This window comes from Grus americana, chromosome 2 (genome assembly GCF_028858705.1).
Source record: "Grus americana isolate bGruAme1 chromosome 2, bGruAme1.mat, whole genome shotgun sequence".
Classification (NCBI taxonomy): Eukaryota; Metazoa; Chordata; class Aves; order Gruiformes; family Gruidae; genus Grus; species Grus americana.
This window is the reverse complement of record NC_072853.1, coordinates 14,860,864-14,874,488: the sequence shown is the minus strand read 5'-3', so window position 1 is coordinate 14,874,488 and position 13,625 is coordinate 14,860,864. Positions and strand designations below refer to the sequence as shown.

General features: G+C 39.5%; 1 protein-coding gene across 5 annotated transcripts in view; it reads right to left on the bottom strand.

Moving 5' to 3' along the window:
* TAF2 (TATA-box binding protein associated factor 2) overlaps positions 1–12,688 on the bottom strand; it is a 64,058-nt gene extending 51,370 nt beyond the window's left edge. For 2 of the 5 annotated variants that reach the window (XM_054816124.1, XM_054816127.1), the window contains exons 1-4: positions 11,903–12,678; positions 10,377–10,431; positions 9,398–9,558; positions 285–400 (exon numbers count right to left, since the gene is read on the bottom strand). In XM_054816124.1, the coding sequence (XP_054672099.1) occupies positions 285–400; positions 9,398–9,558; positions 10,377–10,431; positions 11,903–11,955 (385 nt within the window). In that variant the 5' untranslated portion in view covers positions 11,956–12,678. Of the gene's footprint in view, positions 1–284; positions 404–9,397; positions 9,559–10,376; positions 10,432–11,902 lie in introns of all 5 variants that reach the window. The other 3 variants (XR_008575810.1, XM_054816126.1, XM_054816123.1) reach the window with 3 other exon arrangements.
* Positions 12,689–13,625: the final 937 nt, after the last annotated feature.

Sequence of the window (13,625 nt, the reverse complement as noted above, 5' to 3'; positions counted from 1 at the left end):
CACATCCTCATGTATACTTCTTGGCCTCATGACCACCCAAGAGTTTGTTTGTAAAGGATGCTGAGAAACCTCGCAACCACTTCTCTATATTACCAGGAAGTGTGAAGGTGTTGTTCAGATTTCAACTGGAAAGGCACAGGTGAGGTAAAAGGTAACACTAACCACCATTTCCTAACGTAATGCTATTTCTATTTATTTAAATACACTATCTTCCTATGCAAACTCATAGCTAACAACTCTATGGCATCTTAAATAAAGCTTTCAGTATGGTCTCTTTATTTTACCGTCAACGTGTTTCCACAACTCCGAGGGAACCTTAATGCAGAGCTCTCCATTTCCAGCATCTGGGTCCACAGCACTGACTGCGGCAGCGTAGGCATTGGAAAAATAGTTGAGATTCCTCCTGTCAGAAATACCCAGTTAATTCTTAAAGTACACGATGAACCACAAAAATGAACTTTTGAAGTTATAGGATTTCTATACTGAATTTCATGGTGCATGTTCAACCAAGTATTTTGTTGTGTTTTTAAAGGAGTGAAGGGAAAAATGAGGAGTGAAGATTAGATTTCAAAACCCAGAATTTAAAACTAGGCTCTTATAGAAGTGATCTATAATCAAAAAGTCTTAAGCAGTAATAATCCCCAGTAAATTAAACGAGAAATGCTCAGTATTCTCTACTTCCCAATAAAAGTAATATTTATGCTTATTGGAATAGCAATTAAAAATTCTTGTTTTGGAAAATTTTGGATTAAGTTTGTATGTTTATACTAAATATCTGTCTTGAAGATCTGCCTCCTCATATATTGCAGTTTTATGTTGCTTTTCCAAATGTAGTAAGATTTTAGCTTGGCAATGGTATTTTTCCCCCTCTTAGCTTAATAGGAATAGCTTTACTTTATGCTCTTTTAAATATGACATAAAATAATAGATGATAGAGTTTTGATTTTAATACACTAAAACACAGAGATACATATTATACTTCTTAGTCCCTTGACACAATTTAAGATGCAGACACAAATTTCTGTAATCAAGTTTCAGCTGTTTAAGCTACTGTGTATTAGCTGCCAACGGACTGCACACTTCATTCCAAAGTAATACCATCACTTCAGTTCTGGCTCAGATTAACTGTTTTCTCCTGAAATGTGCAGGAAAATCCATGCGTCTGCTGTTACAGTGATTATGAGCAGGATGTTATTATTTAATGTGATTATGTTCAGATATTGGAGGACTGACCAGTCAAGTTCAAAAATAACCTTGGTTTTGCATCTCTACACTACAGGTTTTATACTTTTTTCAAAATGGATTTTTTAACTCTGTAAAACATGGAAGCAACACCTTTCTTAATTCTAATCCTCTAGTACACAGAGTTCTTCAAAAGCTCGCACAATTCCATACCTAAAGAGAAAGCATTTGACTACTGACCACCTTTTTTTCCAGAATTTTGAGCATTTAGGTGTGTACCACTGATGAATCCAACCACTGTGGGGGCAGAGCCACAATCAAGCATAAAGCTATCTGCAGCGTTGCTGCACCACAATGGAGTACGTTAACTTTTGGCTGTGGACGCCACTCTTCCATGGAATCTGAAGCTCACACAAAGCAGACATGATCTCATTTCAGGATTTTACTTTCATCTAACCATTCTCTATTCACCACCCACAGAGAAAACAGCACTCAACCCGAATTGCAGTACCTTACTTGGAAGAATGAAGGGTAATTAACCATGCCAGGATCATCCTAGAAGTCTAGGTATGTCAAACACCATGCTTATATTCCTGCCTTCCACATTTAAAAAAAATTGCTAAAACACTGAAATATATTGAGAGCATATTTTCACACAGTTCTTGATCTTTGGCAATAATAGTGTACAAATTCCCTGGCACCACTACCAAGACTGAGAATGTTAGGAGCAGTAAACTCGTCTACTTTGCTTGGAAGCATCTGAAAATAGGACATGAATAGTAAATGGGAGCATATAAGCATATCCCAAGTTTTAATATATAATCATTTTTTCCGTTTTCATAGCTGAAGTGTACCTAAAGATAGAATATAGAGCCAACAAGTTTTAAAAGCACAAGGTTGAATTCGTACACTGGAATATACTATAACTTCAGCTATGGTTCCAGAACAATTCAAAGAAACTTAAACTCCAGCTGATGTGCTGTCTCCTAGTCTCAGCCACAAATTCCTGCTCCCTCACTCATTAAGAAGACTTACTGTTCATCTGACCCTGTGGTAATGCAGCTGAAAGTGCCAATGGAAAAAAAAAAGTAGTCTTTTTTTCTGCAGAGAGCTTTCAGTTGCTTTAGCTCCCTGATCTGACATACTGAGGGGTCAAAGAAGTGCTACCACTGAGGCATGGGAGATTGTCAATGGGTTCATAACCACCCCAACTGATGTTGCTTTCAGCTCTCTTCAGATGGCATCCTAGGAAGGCAAGCAAACACCACTGGAAAAACTCTCTTTAAAAAAAAGACTGCATGACTAAAAACTATCTGAGTAGTTAAAGAAACTAGCAACAGAAAACATCAGTAACATTCTGGTAGATTGTAAAGTCTCGAAGTTTTTCATTTTAATCTAAACCGGTTCTGAAAATTCACAATTACTGATAGTGGATCCCTTTCCTATACATCACTGAGAATTTGTTCCACGTTTGAGAATCGCAATGAGCTTGTGGTTACGTTTTAACATCAATGGGTTCACAGACAGGAAAAGATTATGATTTTATAGCGAGAAAGGTAGACTCCACAGGGATTAACGTTTTATGGAAACCAGTCTATTCCGATATTTCTATTTTTGTGAAGTGTTCCAATTCAAATGGGTGATTCATTGTAAAAGGAATCCATTAAAGGCTTAGTACCACAGATTAATTTTTTCATAGGTTGAACTATTCTTAATAAAGTGGATATGGCCATTTTAATAAAAACAGAGCATATGCCAAAAGTTACAGCCCAAGGAGCAAAGATAAATTTTCCTAATGCTAAGTGTACATTGACAACGAAAAAGTAACATGCATTCATGGTTTTTCCTGGTAGAGATACATTTTATTATCAGAATTCACTCAAAACACTTAATTACAGCCCAAGTGCATGCCTGTTGACTGACTAGAAACATGCAATCCTGTAGAGACTTCTTTTTCAAGGTATTCATTGATTCCAAATACCTCCATGTCAACTTTCCATAGCTACTCACTACTAGCTGCAGCAGTGCTACTTAACTGTTACACAGCCCAAACAGAATCTATAAACCACTTTCTTCCTACAGTATTTAACATCAACTTGGCAAAATAAGTTATCTGATCCACATGTAATTCATTGCCCTTCATTACCTGTAATTTATTTACTATTCTACTTACAATTAGCAGTTGGTTTTGGAGTCCAACTCCAAAATATGATATAGCATATGTTACATACAGTGTATTTTATAGATATACAATATGTACAGATATAGGTAATTTATTAATAAGGCAACAATCTGAATCTTTGGCACACCGAAAAACCTAATTTTCATTCTTGCCCAAGGTTAAGGGCTTTGCCATCTTTTTCTTCAGAAGTTCTCTACAACTCTATTTCTAACAAAGTCTATCATGAATTTGCTAGATAAGCACCATACCAGTGGAAATGAAGGCTACTTATTGCAGCAAAATAACACATGCTCAGTCCACCAGTATTTTTTCTTTTTTGTGCATAGGCTAGAGGCTTGATCACTGACTTCTCAGAAGACAGAATATTGCAAGACATGCTGTGAAGGCTACCTCACAGAGTACTGCTGCTTGTAACTAAAGCAACAGAGCAACAGTGAAGTTGGAGGATATCAAAATATCTTCATATTTTTCAAGTTTAAAAACTACAGGTTTCACATTAAAAAAAAAAAAAAAAGCTGAACTAGTGAATGAACAGGTGGGTATACGCTGCCGAAGGTTAAAATTACACTGAATAGAGTACCTCTGCACAGGAAAGCATTATGTGCACATTAGCTAGCTATACAAAAAACATATCAGAAACGCAACATAAATAATAATTAAATGCAACAGCTTCTCAACCCTGCACTATAGTTGTCACACAAACATTGGAAGCACATAACCAGGCAACAGCAGGATCATCACAAACTTCACTTATCACAGTTCAAACCACTGCATCAAAACTCCAAATTTTTGCTGCAGCTATTTAACAGTTTACAGTCTTACCTATAGGATTAAGAAAACAGAGATCTCCTTTACTTGTTTTAACATAAAAGGGGCTGAGATACAAGCAGTTGTCTCAGTAGTCAAAAGATACACTGTGGGATTTCTGCATACTGTAGCCCAGAAAAATAAATCCCACTTCCCTTATACTGACAGAAATTAAAAAGCAACAATTTACATGGAAGAGGGAAGATGAGGACAGAGGTGGCTATAATACTCAACAACAACGGCCTTAAGTCAGACATTCTTCAACACTATTTGCAGATTTCAAACTCTCCCTTAAAATTATGAGCAAAATGGGATTCTCTGCCACCTTGTGTACACATGGTAAAACCATGTGAATTGTTTTATACCTTATAGCACTGCTCAGACATTTGCTCAGTCAGGGAGGAAGTGACTGTGCTACATAAGTTCATCCATCTGTTTTGATATGAAAAAGCTATGATGTCCTGAAGCCTCAAGAGGAAATTACAAGATTGGAAGACTGACTTTATTTCTAGATAAAACTTTAAAAATTCTTTCAGTTGTTACCTGAAATGATGGTTTGGGACTGACAGATAAAATGGCAATAGCATCAAAGCTGAAAATACGTTTGATGCACTAATTAAAGGTTTCTAACATTTCCTACAAAATTCTCCAGTTTTTAATTACCTTTTTAGTAAGGGGGTTTTTGTCATTCAGCAGAAGTGACAATATACAAGACAAAAAAATTGTTTCACCTTCTACAATACTGAAAATGTGAAATGACAGAGACCATATGTCAATGATTTTTGCATCAGTAGATGATAAAACTTAAAAGTAGTACTTGAACTGAAAACAAGTTGAATGTTCAAATTCAGAACACAAAGAGCTGATCTGTCAGAAGATCTCACCCAAGAAATAGCAGAGAACATCATGGTCAGACAGAAACAATTTCAGATGGCACTGCTTGTATTTCATAGATAAAGCTCCCTTTAATCTTGACCTTCTCAACCCTCTTTTAATTATGTTTTCTTCCATGCCAAAATTTGTAAACAAAGAAACAATTAACCGCATGAAGTTCAGCAAGGCCAAGTGCAAGGTCCTGCACATGGGTCAGGGAAATCCCAAACACAACTACAGGCTGGGCAGAGAATGGACTGAAAGCAGCCCTGAGGAGAAGGACTTGGGGGTGTTGGTGGACGAGAAGTTCAGCAAGACCCAGCAACGTGCTCTTGCAGCCCAGAAAGCCAACCATGTCCTGGGTTGCATCAAAAAAGGTGTGACCAGCAGGTCGAGGGAGGTGATCCTGCCCCTCTACTCCACTCTCGTGAGACCCCACCTGGAGTACTGCGTCCAGCTCTGGGGGCCCCAGTACAAGAAGGGCATGGACCTGTTAGAGGGAGTCCAGAGGAGGGCCACAAAGATGATTGGAGGGATGGAGCACCTCTCCTACGAGGACAGGCTGAGAGAGTTGGGCTTGTTCAGCCTGGAGAAGAAGGGGAGACCTTCTAGCAGCCTTCCAGTACCTGAAAGGGGGCCTCCAAGAAACCTGGAGAAGGGCATGGAGTGATAGGACAAGGGGTAAGGGGCTTAAGCTGACAGAGGGTCGATTTAGATTAGATGTTAGGAAGAAAGTCTTCCCTGTGAGGGTGGTGAGGCACTGGAACAGGTTGCCCAGAGAGGTTGTGGATGCCCCCTCCCTGGAAGTGTCCAAGGCCAGGCTGGATGGGGCTTTGGGCCACCTGGTCTAGTGCAGGGTGTCCCTGCCCATGGCAGGGGGGTTGGAACTAGATGAGCTTTAAGGTTCCTTCCAACCCAAACCATTCTGTGGTAATTAACCACTTCGCATGATCTTCATCTCATATCAGCGAACGTATCCTCTCAAGCCATGGATGCTGTAGCAAATCTTCCCAAAGAAATAATTACAGTGGCTTTAAACATAGAATTTTCCTTTTTTATTGAATTCTGTTGCTAAGGGAATAAGAAGTCTTTAAAATATTTTAACTTTTATAAAAAAAAGGTATGAAAGAGTCCATTAACAACTTTTTCTACATACTTTATGTATTCCTTTAGAAATTAACATTTAAGAAAACTAAAAGCATTATCAAAATCAAGAAAATATTTGTATATAAAACCATGAAACTTAAACGAATTTTTTATTTGCTACACACCACAGGAAAGAGTAAAGATATAAATCAAATTCTTTTAAACAAACAGGTTGCCAAGAACCATCTTAATTTCACATTTACTACATCAATAGACTACCGAAGAAAACCATGAAAAAGGTAACTATCCCTGTAACATTAGAAACAAAACCTGATAACTAATCTGTGCCCTGTTCAAAATAATTGCTATTCCTAGTTCAGCTGCAAGGGTACAAAGGACATCATCGCTAAACTTCCAGTAACAAACGAGAACTTTGAAGACACGACCAGCAGAGCAATGACTGATTAGTTATAAAGACTACTACAAACCATTGCTGTGTCTAGAGGTAGTTCTTTGTAAGGAAGGGCAGAGGAAACCCACTGATTAATTATTTTTTTTCGGTACTAATTCTAGAGTTTTTAGATTTCTAGCATTTCTGTTTGTAATCCTGCCTTAAGAGCAGAGATGCTGTATATAATCAAAACTTAGCTGCCATCAAGCTTGATACCAAGTTGTGACCAGGTATTTCAATGGAAAAAATACACATCTCATGTAATACTTCATAACCCATGTAGCCTTTGACTTCTGGGACAAAGAAAAGAGGCGTACTAGATTTTCGTTAAGAATATTTGGTGACCTCTGTCTTTCATAACTGTGAATAACACAGGAGTTATGGAATACAGAGACTTTCTATTGAGTTTGAATAACAATGTGAAAACCTGCAGCAGTGAGAAGCACAGGCCACTGTGGCCCTGTCTGAGACAGTATTTCACTTTACGTGCACTGTCCCCAAATTTCATTCACTGCTCTTAAACAGGATAATGTAAAAAAAGGACGATGTTTCACTATACCACTAGGATGCTAAACAGAAACTCACTTTCTCCATAAAATGATAATTATCTCTCCTGATCTCTTTCTTAACATAATGGAGTGCTCACTCTGAGAATTTTAAATGCTGCTCCTTTCTCACATCTTCCAGAGGTCATGTGGTTCGACCCTTCGGCTCAAGCAGGGCCACCGAGAGTTGGTAGTGCAAGACCATGTCCAGATGGCTTTTGAGTATCTCCAAGGATGGAGACTCCATAACCCCTCTAGGCAAACAGTCCCAGTGCTCAGTCACCCTAACAGTAAAAAGGTGTTTCCTGATGTTCAGAGCGAACCTCCTGCGTTTCAGTTTGTGCTTCTGGTGATATCAGTGGACGCAAGTTAAAATACATGAAATTCCATCTGAACACAAGAAAATGCTTTTCTGTTCTGAGGATCATCAAACACTGGAGCAGGCTGCCCATAGACATTGCAGAGTTTCCATCCTTGGAGATACTCAAAACACAATCGGACACAGCCCTGTGCTCCAGCTGACCCTACTTGAGCAGGAGGGTCACACTACGTGATCTCAGTAGGTCCTTTCCAACCTAAAGGACTCCGTAATTTCGTATCAGCCACTGTTAAACACGTACAGCACTTCCACCAGAAGTTAACAATTCAGCGAACTGTAAATTCAAGCAAGCCAGCAAAAAAAAAGTGTGAGAACATGAACATAAGTTTCAGTAAAATCAAAAGTGAATTCTTAGGGAAAACATTTGCCCATGGTGCTTCTCTTACCGAAAAACAAACAGATGTGAGATTTTTACCCAAGTCTCTTCCCATTTCATTTCCCCAAAGCATGCGGGAAGCTACATGTTCTTAAACTTGCTCTTCAATATCAGACAGTGAATAAATTTGAAACTTTTCCTTTCAAATTTCAAAGCGAGTTTAGATAACTTTCTAGGACTAATACTCTAATCTATGATGCTAACAAATAGTGAAAGTTTGATTTCTTAGAAAAGACCAAAAGCTTTACTTTCTAGCTCTTCAGAACAATTAGAATCCCCTCCGATAAGGATTCTGAATTTTTAACTTATCAACCAACAGCAACAACAACAAAAAAAATCAAGTCACATAACAGACAGGAATTATAGAACTAATAGACTCAAGTGGTTCAGTATCAGGACTCAAACAAAATTTCAGACCTCTGATATCCAATTCAGTATCCTATATAAATGAACATCGTATTTGCAAACTCCTGCGTATGTGATGAAAAAAAGGAATATAGAGTGTCTGCCATAAACAAACAGTACAAACCCTAGGATGTGTAACTTAGGATAAAAAGGAGCACCTGAATCTCAGTAACTGAACAACAGCAGTTCACTTTATTACTCTAGTTTTCAGACAACAGTCACAGATGTGAAGTCAGGTTTAACCTCAAAACTGCGATGGACTAAGAAACATCTCAAAGGCTCTAGTCATTAAAGCAACGAGTAGACAATCTCTTAATGATCCAGCTACTTGTTCTATCTAGAACTCTGATATCATAGGAATATTCCTAGGTTTAAAAATAGGAAGGAACAAAAATGATCATCCAATCTGACATTACACATCATAAAAATTGGGACAATTTTTGCAGGACAAATTATCAGAACATAGTAGTTTTGGTCTACATTAAACAGATGTAATAAAAATGATTTAACCAACTGTGCTGGAGTAAGAAACAAACAAAAAAGAAACAACAAAACCCCCACAAACCCCAAAACTAAAGACAATCCTCTCACATGGAACTCTCATATGAAGGTAGTTGCACCACTGTAAAACGTTCTCTGCAAGAACATAAATGAAATGCTATTGCCAATATAATGTAACCAAATTTTCTTTAAATAAATAAGTGTAAAAGTTGGGCACAGGCAAGCCTGAAGTCCATCAGAGATAAAGCATTTTAGCCAAAGATATTTTCCTACCAAGGAAAAAAACACACGAGAAAGCACTGAGAACACTACTGGCATCCACCACTTTTTTCCCCCCATAAAGTACTTTTAAAAAAGTTTCTGATACTTTTACAAAACAATACAAAGAAATGTTAGTAAAAGAAATTCTAAAGAAGAGTATAAGAGTAAAAATTATTGCCAAAACACTTTCCCCAAAACTAAGCCACCATGCCAAAAGTTAATTGTTTCTGTCTGAAACTTCCGTTACCATGAGGAAATCATCAGGTAAAATGTGCAGTACAATAAATTAGGTCATGCTTAACAGCAACAGAAGACACTACAACTGCAGAGTTTTAAACGCATCACTTACTGCTTTGACTCATGGTGACAAACCTCCAGCGTTGGATCGTTATAAATGAAAGCTGCTTCTAAATCGTTGACTCTTACTCTGTAAATCCGGCACTGTTTACTGTTCAGTTTGATTCTATTCAGGTTTGCAACTGTGGGAAATATTGTCAGTTCCACATAACCCTATGAAAAAAACAAATCAAAACCTTCTATAAAATCTTTACCAACTCACAAAATATATATTTAAAAAATCTTATTAATGCATTTCAAAGGAAAACTGTAGGTAAAATATGTTAATTTTTTATTTATAAAGGAAATTGGTTTGCCCTTTTTGATATCTAGAATACATTTTCTTTCATAGCATTTAACAGGTGAATTTTCCCAGCTATGAAACAGAACAAAACAAAAAACTTCAAAATGACTGACAATCCTGATTGTTTTACTGGAAATGATCTGCCTCTATTGACCAGATTTAAAGTTACTAGCATCACTATGTTTTTCATCACTATGTTTCAGATTTTGGTATCTAAGCCTGAGACAATGATTTTTAAAACATAAGCAGAATCCATTTTGACAGATATCTAAATTCGCAAAAAAGCCTCAACGACTTCAGGTTTCAGAAATCGTGAAAGTCTTTTCAAAGCCCCTGTGAACCCACATATAAGGCTAGAAAACTCTATAACCCTATCCCTAACATCAGTTAATGCCGTGTTGCCCATCAATTTCGAATTTAAAATTGCTTTGTAATATTATTTGCAATGCATTAACTTTCTTTTAGAAAGCTCTTCCTTACAGAGATTAAAACGTTCACAATTAGAAGTTATTTTATTTGACGCATCTCAAGGAATGACAGACTTATGAGAGGCATCAGATTAGAAAGTACGAAATATAAAGAAGCTAAAGAACATAATTAGCTTGTGTGTGCAGTTGTTTCCTCTAAAAGCATGAAGAAAACCCAGACTTTTAATTTCTACTTTCACATTTTATTTAAAAATACTTACTACAACTGACTTTCTCTGAAAATTTATGTTGTTGATACAAACTACCTGGTGAGTTGTGCTGGAAAAAAAAATAAAATAAGTAAGGTTTTGCACAAATGTCAAAATAATATTTTAACCCAGTTTTAAAAAACAGAGAGCTCATACAGGATGTATGTACATATAGATAAATACAGCACATAGCATATACTCATATGAAGAATTCATGATGATCTAAATTTCTTACATGGTCCAAACCAAATAACGAATAGAATTTGCACACAAGGTCAGAAAAGTTCCAATAAAATCAAAGTATAGTATCAAACCAGTATGAATATTACCAGTAATACAGGAAGAGAACAACATTGCTTTTGAACATCACATAACAGTAGGCAAAAATATAGCATTACTAATGGCACAGAATTAAGTTCTAACACTTTAGTGATGAGCAGTATTAGAAACAGCATGTGGCTGTAATATTTACAATCAGAGACCTGTGGAAAATTTACCTGGTGAGTTGTCACTCATACATAATTTATGTAAGCAGGTACTGTACATGAAAAAATATACAGGATGTGCTTTTACAATTCATATGTCATAAGAATTTATTATTTTAAATAATGGTTATATATTAATCAACATAGGTATTTGCCTAAATTTTGAATCAGTATTTGACCTCCTGGTAAATAAAACTCTGATTTAAAAAATGGAAGATAAAACAGTAATTCCAACTTTTTAAACCTTTGGAAGTTATTTCTCTATTTTTTCTGTAGCAGGTGGTATCTTCATCACACTTCAGAGTAGTGCTATTCATGACTCAAGATACAACCTTGGAATAATTCAACTTTCATGCCACATCATACATTACATGCACATACTCATGTATCCTGTGCATTAAAAAGTGACTTTGCTTCAGTTAAGCAAGTTCAATAAAAATTCCCACAAGAGAATGATAACATCTAGTATCCGGTGATGGATTTAAACATTACCTACACATTAAAATGTATATGATAACAAGAGTGATTCTATTTGGAAATACATTTGTTACAGATTTATAAATAAAACAGGGAGGTATAAACAGAAATACATAAAGATCCACTGAAATCCACAACCAACTGCTTTACAGCTTGGTTACAATCAAAATAATTAACGTGTAAAAATGACAATTTGCTTAACAAACCTGCTTGCTGCAAATGCAAGCATTTTTTATATATAAAAAAGCCCTTAAGTCAAAAGGCTTTAACACAGCAGTAAGAATGAAACCAGGCCACATGGTCTGGAGTGATGATATTGCGTGGAGAGATCGCCAAGGTCTGAAGAGCACAATGTCAGTACCTTTATGAGACTGCACAGATGACAGATTCACTGTCCATGAGTGAGTCCATTTACACAACAAAACATACACCTACAACACGCATTTTCTGAGTGCAAGCTACACCGTAAGCAATAGTTACAACCTTTTCACGTAAATAATTACTTATCAGCCTGTGGCCTGGTTCAAATGTGCACTGATCTCAAGTATAGCAACTTTAAAAAAAATTGATACTTATAATTTATATGGTCTTGGGCTCTCAAATCCTTTGTCTCCTTTCTTCCTATTCATCCTGAACAGCAGCAGTAAACACAAACCGCTGACCGTCAGACTGGCATCAACATCATCCTCGCTTGATAGGTCCTTTGATTTTCCCTTGTGTCAGGCTGTATTTGATCACTCATCTCCCCAGCGGATCTGCGACTCCCAACTGTCGAGCATCTTCAGCTTGAATAAGCACGACAGTTATAACACAAACAACATTCAGTCTTTCTACAGAACCTTTTATGAGCGCAGCGCACAATCCCTCTCCTCACTGGGGGTACGATACCAGTTCAGAGGCGCTGCCTGCTTCCTTTCCGCAGAAACTACGTAAACCAACCGGCTCAACGAGCAGCAAAGTGCGAGCTACTGGATCAGGAAGGCCGCGGAGGCTGGGCAGGCACGGCCGAGGGGTCCCCGCTCCTGGGACAGCCGGCTGGAGTACACCCTCCACTAGCAGGTGGGAGAGGCGCTGCCGGGGGGCGAGTGGGCAGGGAGGGGGGAGCGTAGGGGCCGCCGCAAAGCCCCCCGCGGCCCGGCCTTATCGTCGCTGCGGATGCGGGCGCTGCTGCGGGCGGCGGCTGGGCCGGGGGCTCCTGCGGCTCGTTGTCGTCCGGGGCAGTCGGCTGGGGCCGGCCGGCATGGAGGACAGGGGCGGCCACCAGCACGGCGCGGGCTCCCCCTCAGCAGCACGCCCGCCAGGCCCCGCCAACGCTCTGCCCCTCCGGAGCGGCCGCCATTTTGTCAGTAACCTTTGACCCCTGGCGGTTGAAAGGTCACAGCCCGTTTAACGGAGCTTTATTTTTTTTTAAGGATAGAAAGTCTTTTGAAATCTTTTTTTTCACAAGGGTGTTGTACCCATCAGAGGTAGTCATGGGAAAAAAAACAAACACCAAAAATATTCCAAAGGGCCTACACGGGGCCGGGTCATGTACTGGTGCGCATGCGCCTTGCCGACCTCCCGCGCGGGAGCAGGCAGGCGCGCGGGCACGAAGGCAGGCGGGGCGTCAGGCGGGGGCGGGGCGTCGGGCGGTGGCGGCGTTCGGCCCCGCCCGCCCAGGGGCAGCCCTTGCGCGCCGCGTGCCGCTCCACGTAGAAGCCCGGGGTAGCGCGGGGCGCGGGTCCGTACGGCAGCTGCTTGGTTCTGAGTCTGGGCTTTATTTCAAGTGCAGTAGTGCCCTCGGCCGGCGTCTTACCTGTTGGTGGGGGCTGCCAGCGTGATGGCGGCGGTGCCTCCGCAGGCAGCGAGCTGTTAACAGCGTGGGGCTCTTAAGCGGCTGCCAAGGGGGCCATAAGATAGAGGAGCAACGGAGCTGGTGAAGGGTTTAGAGCACAAGTGCTGTGAGGAGCGTCTGAGGGAACTGGGGTTGTTTAGCCTGGAGAAGAGGAGGCTGAGGGGAGACCTGATCGCTCTCTACAACTACCTGAAAGGAGGTTGTAGCCAGGTGGGAGTCGGTCTCTTCTTCCAAGTAACAAGTGATAGGACAAGAGGAAATTGCCTCAAGTTGTGCCAGAGAAGGTCTGGATTGGATATTAGGAAAAATTTCTTGACCAAAAGCGTTGTCAATCATTGGAACTGGCTGCCCAGGGAAGTGGTGGAGTCACCAGCCCTAAGAGATGTAGATGTGGTGCTTACGGACACGGTTTAGTGGTGGACTCGGCAGCGCTAAGTTAGCAGTTGGACTCGATGATCTTAAAGG